At 40.1% G+C, this 18485-nt stretch overlaps 1 protein-coding gene across 3 annotated transcripts in view; it reads right to left on the bottom strand.

Moving 5' to 3' along the window:
• Positions 1 to 2100: 2100 nt before the first annotated feature.
• Positions 2101 to 18485, bottom strand: part of MBTPS2 (membrane bound transcription factor peptidase, site 2) — a 39630-nt gene continuing 23245 nt past the window's right edge. Inside the window, exons 9-12 of one of the 3 annotated variants that reach the window (XM_041399828.1) lie at positions 17848 to 18043; positions 9293 to 9368; positions 7923 to 7987; positions 2101 to 6349 (exon numbers count right to left, since the gene is read on the bottom strand). In XM_041399828.1, the coding sequence (XP_041255762.1) occupies positions 6198 to 6349; positions 7923 to 7987; positions 9293 to 9368; positions 17848 to 18043 (489 nt within the window). In that variant the 3' untranslated portion in view covers positions 2101 to 6197. Of the gene's footprint in view, positions 7988 to 9292; positions 9369 to 17847; positions 18044 to 18485 lie in introns of all 3 variants that reach the window. The other 2 variants (XM_041399829.1, XM_041399827.1) reach the window with 2 other exon arrangements.

The raw sequence follows: 18485 nt of genomic DNA, 5'->3' as shown, positions 1-18485 counted from the left end.
CTGCATAAACAGAAAAGCTTAGATGAATTTTATGTCAGATATACTTACTCAAAAAGCCTCACAGTCTACTGTAATTCATGAGCCAAAAAGAAAACAATACAAGGAAGGAAAGGAATCTGTTTGGCTTGATTTGTTGCCCACGTGCAAGCATCTGGTGTGATACAAAATGCCCTCAGGTACCTTCCCAAGTATCCAGCAGCAGGTCCAGAATGTCTTTGATCTCCAGTAGGGTCTCACCCACATCTGGAAGCCCCATGTGTGGGTCTCAGAAACCCTGGGACTCATCCACCAAGAGACAAAAGGAGACAAGTGGGGGATGAGCTTCAAAATGTTCTTTCAAGTCAGATTTTTAACCTAAGAACACCTTAGGATATCTCAGACCACACCAGATGCCTGCGTGGGCAACTGAATGAAATTCAGTTGGTTTGGGAAAATTAAAAAAAAAATCTGGTAATATTTTAATAGATGTCCTCAAAGAGCCATAAAAGGTAAAAGGACAGGAACTTTTGTAATGCAATAGCAAATTAAAAGGATGACATTAAAAAGAAAAAAAGTATTTCTTTTCAGTTTGAAAGATTCCTTTGAGGGGGAAATAGAAAAGGATGTAGGACCATGTGTTTTCAAGACAGGCAGCTGTGGCAGTGACATAGTATTCAGCTACTAATATACTTGCAAATAACTAAAAAGAGGTAGAACTAATCATAAATGTAAATAATATGATACATAATTGGTAAGAATATCAAATTATATTTCAACAACACCATATTTAAAAGTATGAACGCAAACACCAGACCCACATCTCTCTGAGGTAAAAAAAGGGGAAAATTTTAGTCCAGCTACAAGACATTTATCAGCTTAGTCCTCATAAATGTTGTGAATTCTCTCAGTTTATCACCATAAGATTAGAATCAAACCTTAAATTTGATTTTGTTGTGTAGGTCACATCAGATCATAAAAATACTTAAAGAATATTTAAGGGAATTCAGTGCATACAGATCTACTGCAGACATTTAGGAATGCTTCTGCTTGCTGGTTCAAACTGGTATGATCACAGGAAGAATTATATTTAGCTTTCTTTATAAAGTCACCAGCAATAAGACTCCTAAATACAAGGTTTCTTTTTAAATTTTACTCTGAAATTACATTAGTGAATAAGGCAACATTCCTCAGGATGACATTAGGATATAATTGATTGTTTTTCCAGATTACAAGAGGGACATACCTCATCACAGTAAAGGATAAGCTTTAAAACCAACTGAAAACTCAGAATTCTCCTAAACACTTACATGCTTCAGGAAAAAAAAAAAAAAGAAAAGAAGCTATTGTATCTACCTTTAACATGGGTAAGAGGAAAAAAAAAGGCATCTCCTCATGCCAGAAAAATGCAATTCAGAAAATTGCAGAAACTGCATAGCAACCTATCTGGGAAATCCCACCAATGTGTCCAATCTGTGCTTTGTGTCCATTTCTCATGGCAATCTCTGGAAACAAAGCCATCATTGCTGGAACAGCTCTGCTTGTATAAAGTAACAGCGTGTCCAATAGGCAACAAAGGCTGGTTCAGTTCTCAGAACAAATAACCTGGCTGGCTCCAGATGAGCTTGCTCAAGGAGCAGCAGCAGCGCTTCCCTCCCACATAGAGCTAGAGCTGGGTGCTAGCACAGCCCAGACTCCACCGGGATACCCAAGGAAACCTCTCCAGAACATCCAGGGAATGGGCCCAGCCCTGGGCTGGCCTGGATAAACAAATCTAAGGTTCTCATATATAAGTTCACCTTTGAAGAGCTGACATTCCAAGCTCTTCACACAGGACTGACCAGAGCAGTGGTTTTGCTTACCTTGACAATGACATCCAGCGTCAAACATTTCAACTACTACTTACTGTGATAAGCTGATAAATAAGGGAAAGTAAAGTTACAGTTATTATTATTATTTTTAGGTAGTCAGACACCAGAAAGGATGGTGTATCTTGTTGGTACCCAGAGAGAATATATGAATCATATATGAAGAGAATGAGAATATATGACAGAATATAGCAATTGCCACTAATAAGGAATTATGTCACTCTACCTTATTTTTAAAAACAGACTTAAGCACATCAACAATCAGACAATGAATTTATTTGCAGGATACATTTATCATACAAAGAAAACAATACTTATTGTTTGGTTAATTAAATAGAGAAAATAGCAAAACAAAACCACAATACATTATTCAGTGTTCCATATATTTGTTAGCTGACATTTTCAAAATGAAGCTTTCTTTTTTTGCTGTTTTCTTAAAAAAACCCCATGATCATGAACAATGCATAGTGGGAACAAAGGGTCCAGAAATCTAACATTCCACAGCTGTGAGTCAGTGTGAAAAATAAGGCCATGTAGAGGGAAAAAAAACCCACAGTGAATTTCTAAACAATACATATTCCATTGACAGGCTTCAGATAAGATCAACTGAGTATATGAAATCTGAAAACAATGTTATGTAAGGAAAATATGAATTAAAAATATTAACAAACAACTTTGAAATAGATTTTCCTAGTGATGGCTTGGAAATAGCCTCCAAACTTTCAACCCAGTATCAATGAACATAAATTATAGTATGATGCTGCAAAAGCCATCCCAGGATGAATATCCAGAGATGAGAAATACCCAAGTCCATTTCACAAAACAAGCTACAACTACCCATGCTACTTATTCAGCACATATTTATCAAAGGAATGACAAAATGTTAAGAAAAAAAGTTTGACCACCAGTCACTGAATGATTCAGTGAAGGGCTGGAAAACATATCTTCTGCTCTGAAATGTTAATTACAAGTTCTTTTCAGGTTTCATGACAATGTAAATGGAATGAAAGGAATTGCAGTGTCATATCCTGCTCTTTGTTCCTGTCCTTTCACACCAGGTCAGCAGTGTGAAAGTTTCATAAAGCTGCCATGAACTGAAGTCCTTCACTGCCCTTAAACGCTGCCATCTGCTCTTCACATGATGGAGGGGACGAGCCCAAGGACCAGCAGTCACAAAGCTGCTGTTTGCTGGCAGGCCCCAGTGCAATGTTCCCAGATGCTGCATTGATGCAGGGTGTGTGTCCCAGGTAACTCAGACACATTAAATAATCAATAGAAATCACATGAAATTCAGGATAAAGACAGTATAAAATATTTGCCGCCTTTGGATCTTACCTATGTTAAGATTCAAGATTGCTTACTCACAAAACTACAAGAACAAAGCTGAGGCAAGACTGGTTGTGGAAATTGGTCTGAATGCAGGTGTACAGAAAACATATTTTACAAATAACTACTTATATCTAGAGTTTAATTCACATATTTTTAAAACAATTAAATACAGACTAGGCTATATAAACCTCTATAGGCCTTCTTCATCTGTCATTAGTGATACCCAGATCTGTATGAAAGCTCTGAATTTGTAAGATATTCATAATTTGTCTTTAAAATCTTCCTACAGGTCACCCTTTGACATCATGTAAAATGTATGGGAAGCTTTGGGAATGCTAGGATTGCTGATATGCTAAACTGAACAAAACATATCCTTATTAAAAGAAAGCTGAAACACCCTGACTGCCGTGGAGAGTTCTATCCTGAAAACTTTATTTCTTCAGTATGCTCTACACAGTGTTGTTCATCCCAGCTCTCCAGAACAGCACAAACAGCAGCAGCAAAGAGTGAAGGCTGACCTTTTTTAGTTGCCCTGAAAAAGCTGTGTGTGTTTACTGTGCTTGTAGCTGAGGTTTCATAGAAATAAGAAACATGCTTTAAACATCAACTGAACAAAACTCATGCATCTGTGGTTACCTCATGTCCCCATCACTTGTCTTCTGTTAATAAAGAAGTTAAAAATTGCTTTTGGGAAGAAAATATAAGTTTCTCATTTCAAATCCAGAGAAAACCATAGAGAGAATTCACAGAGAGGGGGTAAAGAAAAACAAAAGCCTACATTGCAGGATATGGAGGACTGCTGTAAGATATCCCTAAAAAAGCACTAATCCATCCTATGGCTATGTATGTGTCTGTTATACAAATGTATGTATACACACATTTCCACAAATGTAGAATTATCACATTAACTATTAACATGGTTGTTTCATTCTAAATAAAAAGGATGAGTTAACGAATTTTCCACTGTGGCTCATAATTTGGGATGACTAATCTGCAAGTTTGTCTATACTTTTTCTACTGAAGCCTCTTTTATTTAATTTGTACAGAAGCATGCTGGTTTTAAATTCCTAAGTTAGCAAAGAGCACGTAACATCCCCCATGCTAAGGAGTTAGCCTTAGTATGACATTTTCATGTCATATCATGCACTATCAGAACATGCTATGTAAATATTTACTGATATAAAAAACAACTTCATTAAAAAAAAGTAGAACAATGATTATAATTATGGAATTCTTCTGGAAATTTTCAAACAAAAGCTAAGTATATAATTTCTGAATATTAGACATTACTTTTTCCATCTGATACAGATTTAAAATGCATAATATATACATAAATAATAGCAGCCATCCAATCTTTAAGAGTGCTGTGTTTTATAGTCCAGTCAATATGCCCTAAAATTATATTGATGGATTCCGTATTCAAGATTCTGAGGGGCTAATTAGAAGAAGATATAGAAGGATTTAAATGAAAGACTTCCTATTTTTACAAAAACAAAACATACATCAGAAATACTCCAGTAAAAATCCAGTGACAAAAATCACTCTGTACTTTTGTGTTTTCTCTTGCTAAATAAATGACCAAAACACAAGAAAAAAATCGTCCCAGTAAGTGTATGTATGGCACATGCTTATTAGAATGTAATCCATATGTCAGGATTATAGAGAATGAAATGGACCCACTGAACAACTTCTTCTTCAGAGAGTAGTCCAACCTGACTATTACCTTTGTCCACAGTAATCTAAGATGTGCTGGGTCACCATTCATACTCAGTTTGCCTATAAGTCTTGATCTAAAGAACCTGTATATACTTAAATCAGCCTTCACTCAGGCAAATTTTAGCATGTGGAGAAATGGACTCATGAATTATTTTTAAGCATTTCTAGTACTCTCTCTTCCATACATGATATCTAGGGTCTTTAGAGTGCACTAGGGTGTCTGTTTTGCTAAAGCCATGACCAATGTCTTCTCCACCCTCTTAGTGCTTATGAGGTCAGACACGGACTGAAGTTCTACTCAGTAGAACTGTGGCTTTCACTGACTGTGTAAAGTACACTGGCTTTGTTTGATAAAACTTCATGTTTTGGTAGCACACTAAATAACCAAGAACAGCCTGTCAGCCTCATTATAGCAGATGAAATTTCTCCATGCCAATTCAAAAGCTTTGGGTTTTCCTAAATCTCTTACCTACATTTCCATGAGAGGCACTATGCTAAAGGATTGTTCCAATCCATTGTAGTCAGCATGAATAAATAAATAAATATCAAACCTGACATGTTTTCAAAGTAAACAATCCTGTTTTACTAAACTACATTAAAACTTCTAAGTCCAAATTAATTTTTTTGCACTGTAGATTGGATGAGGCAGAAAAAAATCTTATAGAGCCACTGCAAGGAAGAGCTCAGATCAGTAAACAGCCACTGAGGTGAGAGAGCAGTCTGGAACAGAGCCTCAGAGCCAGGCATTGTGCAAGGACCAGGCTGCTCCTGTCCTCCTGCCCACCAAGGGATGGCAGAGTGGCCCATCAAAACTGCTACTCTGAAACCTCTCTGTATTTCCAGGAGTGATGACAAGTTAGAGTTACAGGGTTTTTTAATTATTACAATTACAGTAGTTTGCATTTCTTTTCTTGCACTTTGTTTTACTTTTAATGGTCCCCAAAGGGGCCAGCTCACACTGGATTGAAGGATTCACCCTCTCCTACCAGGACCTGTCCCAATTTGCCTGGGTTGAAATTACTGTAAAGGAGAGGCATAGGCCAGCCACCCCACAGAGGTGAATTTCAAGGGCCCACCCAGCCTGTGGCAGCACTGGAAGGGGATATAAACTAGCCAACAACAAATAAACAAACACGGTTTCTCACTACTGCTTGCATCATCGTAAGAAAGGAGTGCATCTTAAGTGTGAAAGCTACTGTGCAAAAGTACACATCAGTGGGCAAATGCAAACATCATAGAGTTATGAATCTGTGCAGCAACACCAGGAATTGGGCTCAGCCCCACTTTGAAATTACCCAGGCTTTCACCTCAAGTGCCAAAATAATCTATTTTACCTGGTCCTGGATGTTTCAGTACTCCCTGCAGGCCAGGATCTGTGAGCTTAGGTTGCACTTCAGTTCCTGATGGAAAGGCCATTTCTGTAAAGGAACTCTGGGCTGCAGCAGCTCCTATGGGGAACACTGTATGAGGCAGAAATTGCAGGGTATTTTTCAAAAATTTTCTATTTCAAATATTTAGGTTCCCAAACCAGAGCATTTTTGTTTAAATATCAGCCTATATTGAGGCAAGGCTCTGACTGAACCTGATTTAGATAAACTAGGCAATATATCACAGGAGGAAAAGACATGAAATATATAATCTTATTGGGTACAAAACATTACAAACCTAAAGAGCTTCAAAGCACGTCAGACATACTTCAGTCAGTAAAACACTGACTGTTCTTCCACTCTTCATTTAAGAACAAGGACACGGTCTATATTCATCTCAGAAAGCAAAGCCAAATGTTTAAATAGTTCAAGTCACAATCATATTCTTCCTCTAAATAATTAAGATCTAAGACAAGCTAAATATCTTTGTTTGCTATCTTTGAACAGAATGAATCCTAGCAAAGGAAAATTACCCTTTGAAATACAGAAAACCATCAGTGAGTTACTGTACATATTGCATGCATAGCATCAGAAGATAGACACCATAAAAACAATAGGTTTCACTTTCAACTGTGAACAGGTAGAATACAGTATTATTTTCTGAGTAAAACAGCACAAACATTACATATCACTTAGGAAAACTGTGCACAGCATACTTCAGCACTCAGAAACTAAATTTCTGTTATCTTGTAGCTATTGCTGACAAATATTGCCTTTAAAAAATTTCAGCTGCGTCTGATAACATACAACTGAAAGTGTAAGCAACACAAACATGCGGGCTTTGCTGTCCTCCCACATGCTTCATTTTTAGCAGACATTGGCACTTCTCATCTACATCCCGAGGACAACATTCCTCCAGTCATTTTGGCCAGGTGGAAAGGAAAGCCACTAACCCAAATGGCTGCTCTCTCCCCATTAACACATGGTAAGCATTTACCTAGCTTTTCCCCATTTTGAGACCAGACTTTAGGGTTTCTTAAAATCCAGTTTGGTAGAATACCAGACTAAAAAAACCAAAACAAGTCACTGAAGACTATGCTCATTGAGAAATGATCAGAGCCCACACAAACAATTAGTTAAATTATAAAAAAACCTGGGTTTTTTTCCTCCCACTTTACAAATATTTGAGGCAAATTAATTCCCTTATTTTGACATCTGAATTAATGAAGTCTGATTTTTTTCCTATGCAATCTTAAAATGCAATTTCTCAAAATTAATACAGTGCTTAAAGAGTAAGTAAAAAGGCTCCTACTTTTTCCTATTAGATTTCCCATGACCACAGGCATGGTGTTATAAAGTTTTAAATTAAAACAGCAACCACCAGTTGATTGTTCATTCAGTGTCATATTAAGGGAATTATTTCAATCTCAGTACTGGACAAATTTTAAAAGGTAATGGATTCGTTATTTCTGTGTACTTTGAGAACTGATGGAAGAATATCCAATATTCTATCGCGCTGTCACCATCCAAAGTCCCAGTGCAACATTGGCAGCCAAAAGTGCACTACCAGCAAGCAAAATCAAAAAGCCAACAAGCTCTCTGTTTTGTTTTTCTACAATTAGGGAGCTCAATGTGGCTTCCAGGAAGGAATTTAATATCCACTGACCATCCAAAGCGAAGCAGGGTACAGCATTGATAACTGCCAGTGCTCCTGATAGTGAGATGAGGTACCTGGTTGAATGTAGTTAAGGTTCATTAAAAGTATCTGAGAAAATATTAAAAAAAAGTTTTAAAAAAATATATGTATTGTATTTCTAGTATGCAGGAAGAGACATATAAATGTTATTTTTCTAGCTGCCATTCTGTTTCACAGAAATTGTATGAGTAAAATTACTTTTATGCCATAACATACCCACTCAGAGAACTGCCTTTACAGATTTTTATTTTTTAAGGGCTAAGTTTGGATACCTGCACTCCTCACAACTTTAGTGAAAGCAGGACGCAGCAAAACCACCGTCTTCTTTGCTTGCTTTGTGTGGTTTTGGAGGAAGGTTATAGCTCTGATGCCATGCCTGGACTAAGAAGGTATTCTAGACCCAAGTATGAAATCATGATTAGAAATATTTTCCAAAACACTCCCTAGTAAATGACTAGAATATCATCAGACATCTGACCTATCTCTCTTGCTTACCTGTTAGCCAGAAAAGCTGAGTGGATTTCTGTACATGTGTGTGCACGTGAGAATGAGGCACGGGTAATTTTCACTGTTGGTTAAAGGCTTGCTAACTGCAGGACCTACCTCCACCCTGAAAGGCCAGGCAAGAAGACACAGTCAGAAAGCAGCTGGGGCAGTGTGAACCTTGATGTGTTCCCAGAAAACAGGAGCTTACGTGGTACCTTTCCTCTGCTTCTATGGACTTGTTACTAAACTGAACTACACAGTTTAGTTATTCTATAGCCACACATAAACATTTCAGTTTCTAAGGCTAAGAGTTCCTAGATGAGATTCCTAGACATTCAAGTCTACTAATCTATATGTATGTGTATATATATAATCTTGTTCATTAATAAGCAAGAGTTAATTGAATTATCCTGTTTTTTGAACAGCTATTTTCTTTACTTTGGAAGAAAAAAAAAAACCCCACAAAACTACCATATCCTGTTATTTAGTTCAGTATAATAACACAAAAATAATAAAACTCTGATATTGCAAAACTAGCAAGAACATCTCATTTTTCCTGACTTAAATTCAGGCTTACTTTGGCTTTTTTGTCACATCTGTTAAGGCTCACCTTCAAGAGTTAAAAAAAGCACTGACCAAAAATATGCTCTTAAGCACAAAAAAGTAAGAGGTTCATTTTTAGCCTGGCTCATGGACAATAATCAATGCAGAGACAGGATAAAGATGTCAAATCTCTACAGAAATATTTTAGGATATCCTGTCTAAAATGACATCCAACTGAAGTTTTGATAGGTCACTAAATTCTGAACAGTTCCCTTCTTACCTTAAAAGAACAAACACACTTCAAAGGATACTTGCAAAATGTCTCTATCACCACAGGCAGATCGATACTTAGAAAGTTTTGTCGTGGTACAAAACTGCTGAGACTTACTGAAACGAAAATACACAAAGCATGAAAAGTCATTCCAGGATTATAACATTACGAATTTTAGATTATAATTTTGCAGAAAAATCACACGTGAAATGACCCTCTTCCAGGAGAAATAATCAATCTCAATAAGGGTTGGATTGGGTTTTTTTGTTTTTACAAGAGTGCAGCTATTGCATTTCTCTTAAATGTGGCCACTATCACAGTAAAGGCACTACACAAAGCACAACTGGCATTTCAGTAAAACTAGATCTAAAATACATATTTTCAGGGACATCTTTAATCATAAAGACCCCACTGTATGATTCAAGTATTTTTCAAAGAAAAGATATTATAGTTACCAGACTTTTTCAACATATGCAGTCCACGTGCATACTGTGGGTGCACATGTGTATTTTCACTGAAGGCCAGAAAAATTTTCTCTGGCAGTACCTGCAGAAGATCCCCCTAAAGTGAGGCTGAGCTCATGGTGTACAGGAGAGGGAGAGATGGGCAGCAGAATTCTGGAGATTCTCTGAGAAACCAAAGGCTATGAGGGGATGCCACTGATTATCAGAGATACAACTGGGAAGTTCTTTGAAACATTCTATGTGTTTTCCCAGCAGTTTTTAGTATCAAGGCATTATGGTAAAAAAATTGTTGAACCACAAAAAAGCCCCAAAGATACAATTTTTTTTCCCCTTATACCTATTCTACATACAGAATTACTCAACTAAATACAATATTTTATTAAAATACTCTTTTAGTCATATTTTAAAAATTACATTGGATAACCAAGCAGACCCTACAGCTTTCTGCAGCTGGTTACAGGGGCTTGCCCCAGTGCAGGTGCAGGACTTGGAACTTGGTCTTACTGAACCTCATGAGGGTTCTTTTTAAGTTTGTTCAGGTCCCTCTGGATGGCTTCCCATCCTTCAGGTGCGCCAACTGCACCACGCAGCTTGGCATTGTCTGCAGACTTGTGGAAGGTGTACTTGATCCTGCAGTGGGGAGGCCGTGTCCCAGCCCTTGGGTGGAGCTGCCCTATGGGATGTGCTCCCCTGCTTGGGAGGGAAGCTTCCCAGGAGCACCCTGCGTTCCATCCCCACACAGGCCCAGCCTGGCTGCCTGCTCATTCCAGGGCCATGAGGTCACACAGCCCCACGGTGCTCCAGGAGCTCTCCATGAGCACCCTGAGTGCCATCCCCACACAGCCCTGCCCTGGCTGCACGAAGCCATGAGGTCACAGAGCTCCATGGCACTGCACTGGCCATAAGAACCTACTGCTCAGCCCCCACCACCAGCAGCAGCAGCGTGGTGGAAGGGGGACCATGGCCCTTGTTGACCGTGTTTTCCTCTCCCTTTTCATTCTCTTGATGGTCCTGCATTCCGGGGCTGCCAACTATGCTCTACAGAAATTACAAGAAGCAGGTAAGCTGCCAGCACTGGTCCAGCCTTTCATGGGCTTAGGGGTGTCTTCCCACCAATATGTTTTTTCCTCCAGTTCATTAGTGAGGGTTTCCTCTGTGTGAGCACATTCCTGTTAAGAGAGTCCCAAGGGTTCATCTCTCCTCCAGGGCTGTTGCACATTGTGCTTGAACAGTGTTGCGCTGCCAGTTCAAAGGTCCCCAGGTCCTCCTCTGCAGCTTTGGCAATCCACTGACATCTGGCTCCCATGCTGTTATCTGACCCCCATCCAGTGCTTCTGTATACAAAAGCAGATCCCAACACACAATGGAAACACCTCTCTGTGCTTGCTTCTAGATGACTCTCTAGCAGATTCTCTGGCAGCTTGGAAGAAAGATGGTTTGGAGTTTTTGGGCGAGCCTGGAGCACGTAAGTTCTCAACGTCCCTTCCTTTGAAAGAATAATTATCACTAATGTGTCAATATCTTACTAATGAGTAATTTTCTTTAAGATGTTAAGGCTGATGGCTTGCAGAAATCTCCAGTGACCAAGCATATGCATAATCCCACAGGTAAATTAGTTGGAAGAAAGTGCATTTACCTTTCCATCTTCCTTCCACATCAAATGCAAGTTGTTCATCCCAAGGCCGATGCCAGCCTCTGGCATGGCAGTTGCTGTCCTATGGTCAGCACAGGATGGCTGTGTGGCAGCAGGCTCTTTCCCCAGTGCCTACTCCTGCATGTCACATCAGCAACTAAGCTGAAAGTGTGTTAGGTTCAAAACATCTGGATCCCATTGCAGAGACAATGAAAAACAGGAGTCTTGTACAAACATAGCTTCCCCTGCAGCTCCATCCCAGAGCTTGCCCTGAGTACCTAGACGACCAAAGCTGAAAAGTAGCCCCAAGCAGGATCATTCTCATGAGCTGAGGTCTATGTTAATGTTCTGACTCGTATATTGGGCAAGGAAGCTAGAGGGAACCTCCCCATCCTCCATACCTGAGCCATGCTGAGGCTTTACCTGTATCTGCTTTTTGGCAGTGCTGACAAAGTCTGGAGAAAAAAATGCGGACGCGAAAGCTGGTGAATCTCCTCAGGCAGACCCAAAGCACTCAGGTACTGAGCAGTCCTGCTGGGGTCCCTTATGGGGAGACACATCCTGAAACCTGGGAGTGGCTGCAAGGGGTTCACATGCTGGAGAAAAGGCAGACAGGGAGAGCAAGGCTCAAGTGTCTCCTGTGAAGGCCTGACTCCATCCCCTTGGAGTGTGGGAGTTGGCCCAGAGAGGGAGAGCTGCAGGTGGAACTTCCTGATGAGATTTTGCTGAAGAAGTGACTGGCCAAGCAGCAGTGCTCCCCACTGTGCTCTCCTCCTGATCATTTGATTCCGTTCAGAGGGACAACCTGTCCCCAAAGGGTGGGACTATGCCTCCAGGACCAGCACTGGGGGGGAAAACAGAACATTCTGATGATATCAAACATGCTTCAAGTTCACGAGTGGTAACCTGGCAGAGGACAGGCTAACACTTTGAATTGCTCTGCAGAAACAACCAAACAAGTTCCTAAGGCCCATGAGCACACTGAAACTATTTACTGTCAAGGAGCAGGCTGTGTGATAGGCATAGCAATAGTCCTGGTTGCCGTGCTAGCTGGGATACTGATGTGTTCTCTCGCAATCTGCTGGTGGCGTCAGAGAAAACGGTGAGTCATCGATCCCCTCACAGCTCCTGCTTCCTTCAAAGGCAGCTCACAGCCACAAAGCACTTCCAGTCAGGCTGCTGTGCAGCAGCAAGTTAGTGGTTGGTTGAAAAACTCTGCTGAGGCTTTTGCAGCTGTCAGTAGCTTTAACGGGTCTCTTATTTTCTGGGTCTTCTCTTGGGGAGCCTACTTGGACTGGAGCCAGTGTTTGTTCAAACTGAGCCTGCCTGGACAAGAGTAGCTTGACAGGCAGAGGCAAAACAAAGTCAGGATGAGAAAGAGTAAGGGGTAATATTGCTCTAGAAAGCAAGAGATGCATTGGCACCTCCTGCTGACCAGTGAACCTGCCTGGAGGAGTCTCCCTGATTGGCGGTGCCTCTGCCACAGAGTGCCAGCAGCTCCACTCACAGCAGTGAGCCCTGCCAGCTCTGGGCCTGCTGTGGAGGAGGGTCCCTGCATCTCACCAGCAGCTTAGCCACCTCCTCTCTCCGCAGGCATCTCTCTGGAGACCAGCAGGAACGCACCCACCTGATCACACACTCAGACAGCCAGACCAGTTCACCTGAACCAGCCCTGCAACTGCAGCAGACCTAAGAAACTCACACATCTGATCCCTGAGCTGTCCCTGTTCCCCTGCCTCTCCTTGGCTGCCCTTAAGCAGCTGTGGGAACTGCTCAGCCCCAGCCACAACAAAAACAGCCCCTCCACCCCCAAACCTGCTGGCCCAGCCCTCTGGACAAAGCTGAAGGTGGGCATGCCAGGGTAGGTGTTGGGCTGACAGAAACACAACCAACAGCTTCAGGGATTGGCTTTTTGTCTGAATAAAAGGGACAGTCTTCACACAAGTATTTGTATAGTATCAGAATATCCAGAGTTGGAAGGGACTCACAAGAATCATCAAGTCTAACTCCTGGCCCTGCACAGGACATCCCCAGGAGACACACCATGTGCCTGTGAGCATTGTCCAAATGCTGCCTGAACTCTGTCAAGCTTGGTGTCGTGATTGCTTCCCTGGGGAGCCTGTTCCACTGCCGGACCACCCTCTAGGTGAAGAACCTTTTCCTGATATCTGACCTAAACCTCCCCGGCACAGTTTCAGGCCATTTCCTGGAGTCCTGTCAATGGTCACCAGAGAGAAGAGATCAATGCCTGCTCCTCCACTTCCCCTTGTGACGTTGTAGACCATGATGAAGTTTCCTCCAGGCTGAGGAAGCCAAGTGACCCCAGCTGCTCCTCAAATCGTTTCCTGTCTAGACCCTTCACCATCTTTGTAGCTCTCCTCTGGATGCGCTCTAATGGCTTTATATCTTTCTTATATTGTGGTGCCCAAAACTGCCCCCAGCACTTGAGGTGAGGCTGCCCCAGTGCAGAGCAGTGGGACAATCCCCTCCCTTGCCCAGCTGCCGATGCTGCCCCTGATGCCCCCAGGACACAGGTGGCCCTCCTGGCTGCCACGGCACTGCTGGCTCATGTTCAGCTTGCCACTCACCAAGACACTCAGAGGTCTTCCTGCAGGGCTGCTCTCCAGCCTCGCATTACCCAGTTTGTTTGTATGCACAGGTCAAGTGATATCCAAAGCAAATAACTTGTCAAGTTGAAGGCTGGTATCAGAACATCTGATCAAAACTCCTGTTCATGAGCCAAAATAGCAGAATGGCTGAGACAGCCAGTGTATTCAAAGGTTTCAAGAGACACACACTGCAAAACACTGTAGTTTCAAAGCTTGACTGCCTCTTGACAAAAACCTAATGGCCACTACCGTCCTGAACCTGAAATTATGCCTACATTGAGGATGGATCATAGCTCTTCTTCCCTCTTCGTTACAATAAACTGTTGTCACTGACAGCCACTAGACATGGACCTAAACTCCAAACCTTGCTGCTGAAGCAAGCTCCAAACACACAGAAACTCTTCAGGAAGTTGCTGGACTGAGCTCTAGAGACTGTAATATTAAGCAATGAATTTTGTGGTTGTAATGGGTCAAACGTAATGGTAGTAGGCAAATGTCCTCTGAAGAATAACAAAAGAATTACAGAAATTGTGCTCTACAGACTTGTCTTCAAAGACACTGCTGGGAAGAGGTGAACAGCAATGAGCCTGGGTGAGAGAAAACAGTCATTGTTTTCCCACTCTAATTAAACAATTCTTTGACCTGGAAATAATATTTCTTTTGTTGGCTCATGCTAGATGGTGCTGGCAAATATTGAGAAAGATTCACAACAGACACAATTTTATTTGGAAGTGACTTGGAGACTAGGTTGACCATAGAGCTTTTCAAAACTTCCTCATGGGGGAAAGGCCATGGAGGAGACAGACAGCACGGCATGAGACATTTCTGTGTGGTCTCCTGAAGAGCTATATGTGTGTAATCCTTTAAACCTGGGTTAAAAGCAATGAAGGACCATCCTCAGTTATAAGGGTAAACAAGCATGGAAATACTGAGAGAACAGGCTGTACCAGAAAGACCTTCACCATGGATTATGGCTGTTGTTGCTCATAAACATGCCCAAAGCCAGGAAGTGCCTTTTTTTTTATTTTAAAAGACTTGGATACAACACAAGTAGGAGACTGGTCAAGCTTCAGGAAATGATCTCTAGGTAAGTTCCATCTTCTTTTTGTGAAGAAAATCTTACAGTTTTTGGTCTGTGACGGGTAAGAATAACATTTAGGGATATGATATTTCCTCAAGTAGTGTGAATTCCAAATATAAATCCTAGTTACCAGATTCTTCCCAACCAACAAGGGCCAGAGAAGGAAGCAAAAATATTGCAGTATTAGAAATGACATGAGGGAATAAAACCCCTCATGCAAAATAAAGAAGAAATGCTGCAAATTTGCATGTCAGTACTGACAGGGCCCTCCATTTCAACCTTACTGTCCAACAGTGGAAGGGACTCTAGAACATATCTGGCCTGCAATAGGAAGAGTTTAAAAGACTTAATACCATGTGTATTGAACCAACAGTCTGAATTCATATTGGATAACATTAGATACTTTTTACAGAAAGAATACTAATTAGAAGCATTAATATGTCTGTCCCAAACAACATGCACTCCTAATCATCCTTCTGTTTTAGTTTTGGCCAAATCTCCATCCCTGTAAGTTCATTTAGGATTATAATTCTTTAAAGTTTTGCTATTTTTAAATACTGGAAAAATGTGGTGTATATATAGCCTCCATATCAACAACAATATTTTTGCTAGGATATTTTAATTTGAGGCAACAGAAAGACATAATAGGAATAAGCTGTAGATACTATTTCTTCTAAGCAGCTACCATAGATATACTTTTTTTAAAAAAAATATGTAATCTGGAAGTTATCTCCAAATGAAAATATGAAATAATTACTGCTTTTCCATAAATCAGGACTACCATGACAACAATACCAGCCTAAGCAGAAAATAATGCATGCATAATTTTAGAATGTTATTCAAACATTGCTTTAGTGACATTTCTTGAGAAAGTATTGTCATACACACTAGTACTACAACTCCCATATTATGCTGTGCATTAAAAATAGTACCACTATAAAAAGTAATGTTTCCTGCAGGCAGAAAAATCACACTAAAGAACAAGGCATTTCATTAAACCATATTCCTATTTCAAAGCTCACACAGTAGAGGAAGAAATTATTTTCTTTTTTTAACTGCAAAAAACAGTTACCACATTCTAATCAGTCACATTTGGGGAAAAAAAACCAAAACCACACCAAACCTGTTGGCCCCAGCCAGTTCTGTACAGTGCAATGCTAAGCCTGAAGTATTTAGAAGTTGTTTCACTGGAATGAAACTCTACAATGGCAGATTCTCTACAGCAGATTGCCTGCTACCCAAGCCAGCATCCTATCATTTTGGTCTAGTGTTTTTCCAAAGGGAATATAAGAGCATAGATTACATTTGCAGCAAAGTTGGTAATAAAATTAAACTTTGATTTCAAACGAGTACATTCAGTGCACAATTCCAAGAGCAAATCACTTTAAAATTCTACTCCTACATGTGTATGCAAACAGTATTTTTACAAAATAACTTATTGAAGAAGAACTACCTCTTTAAAGCAATAACATCCTTTTCTGACTTCTGAAAAACTGGCAGGTTCAATTCTTCTGCAGAATTACTACAGTGGGAAACACCAATGAAAACTCCATTGCTCCAATGCATTGAAAAGGGAACAACATCAATTGTTCTTCAGTACCAACAGTTTGTATTGTTAAAGACCACAAAAAGAAATTCTGAATAATTATAAAACTCTATTCTTAAAATATGTTGCTGCATTTGAAATAAATATCATCAGATACAGCAGTGTGTGTTGGTAACACACAAGTGAAAAATGTTTTCCTCTTAAATGGCATAAGGCCAGAAGTAACAAATGAAGAGATCATATTTTGGGCTTAAATTAGAGTATATTATAAAAAAAAGTTGAAATAAGTAACTCCTCACAGAGTATCAAATTACCAGTATGGAAAAATAAAGACTGATAGATTTACTGAAAATATGGTATCCAAGAATGTTAATGGATTTATACCACCAGATTTCATCACTGTTTCTAAAACTCTTTTGTACCTAATTCCAGTGCTTATTCAGGAAAGTACAATGCCTTCCTAAGGAGATACTTCCAAGGTAGTATTTATAAAATCACCCCAAGAGTTTCAGCTGTCTGTGAGGAACAGATACCCTCCTCACAGGAAGGGATAGTAATTTAACACTTCAAATTTCTTAAAGCCCATCTGCAGCTGATTTTCACAATCCCACTCAAGTTATCAAGTAGGATGTTGAAGAACTTGTTCATTCTTTCCATACTCACTTCAGAAGCAGAATTACTTTTTATTTATATAAGATGCTCAAAGGAGAGTCACAGTGAACTTCAAAGAAAGGAACTAAAATTTTATATGTTACTTAATTTAGGATAGTCAAATGAAAAAATAAATCAGGAAAAAACTATGTTGTGATAACACTTGTGGCTTACTAGTCATGGGAATCTGTCACAGATACTTGGATATTAGGTGTGATTTAAGCAGTCATGCTAATATTCCAGGCAAGGTGCTGGAGCAAGGTGCCCTAGAGATTTTACAATAGCATTTTGAGACATTTATGTGCTAGGAAAATGCAGACACCTGGTTCCTATGACTAACCTGAATAAGATCTGTTCCAGAAATAGCCCTTTCATAGTCTTCTGGAAAAACAACTATCTCATATCACATATGGTTTCTATTACCTTCATAACTCATTGCACTCTGAACATTTTATTTTAGTAGTCCGTATCTCTCCACTGGCTGTAACAAGAAATGGATTCTGCTTTAAACAAATTAACTAAGAAGCACTCCAAGACCTTGTTTAAGCAGGCAGGCAAAGGAAACCATATTAGAGATTGCTTTTGCTAAACTTTAAATAAATAATACCAACCTGTGTACTGAAGATGCATGGGGTGTCCCACATAGAGCATGTCAATATGGGGTGGATGCTTTACCCTGATTAGCCTTGTTTGGTTCTCCAAAGAAGGAGTCACACAAAAGCTTGGAACGAAGTCCTTATGGCAGTCCATGTTGGATCGACAAACTTTGCTGGTTTCAATAACTTTTCGTGCTGGCAGACAGGCATGCTGCAAAGGGCATATAAAATCATCATGAAAGGGAAAGGTAAGCTATTTTCCAGCAGATCAAAATGAAAGGAACAAAAGATTCCTTTTTAAGCAAAGAAATGCCTCACTGATATAAGCTCATGAAGAGCTAAAATCTGATTTTTTCCCCTGATTTCTTGTTGCCAAATCCTGATGAATCTCTACCTGATGCATATTCAACCTGTCATTCCATATTTTGTAGTGTGGAAGAGAGGGTATGTACATATACCAAAATAAAAGCAAACTATTTCTAGCAAAGTACACATATGCACAACAGAAAATCATGGCATCTAGACATAGGTCAGTGATTTCTAGTGGACAGAGCCTGTATCAACATCCTAGTGACTTACCTGTTCAAGATGAAGTTTTAGCAAATAAACCAACAAACCTACCTGGTGTGTGGTAGCTAAGAAATTGTTCTCAA

This window comes from Onychostruthus taczanowskii, unplaced genomic scaffold (genome assembly GCF_017590055.1).
Source record: "Onychostruthus taczanowskii isolate IOZ18803 unplaced genomic scaffold, ASM1759005v1 scaffold17, whole genome shotgun sequence".
In the NCBI taxonomy this organism is placed as follows: Eukaryota; Metazoa; Chordata; class Aves; order Passeriformes; family Passeridae; genus Onychostruthus; species Onychostruthus taczanowskii.
Note: the sequence above shows the minus strand (reverse complement) of the source record. Positions and strands in the feature narration are given on the sequence as shown.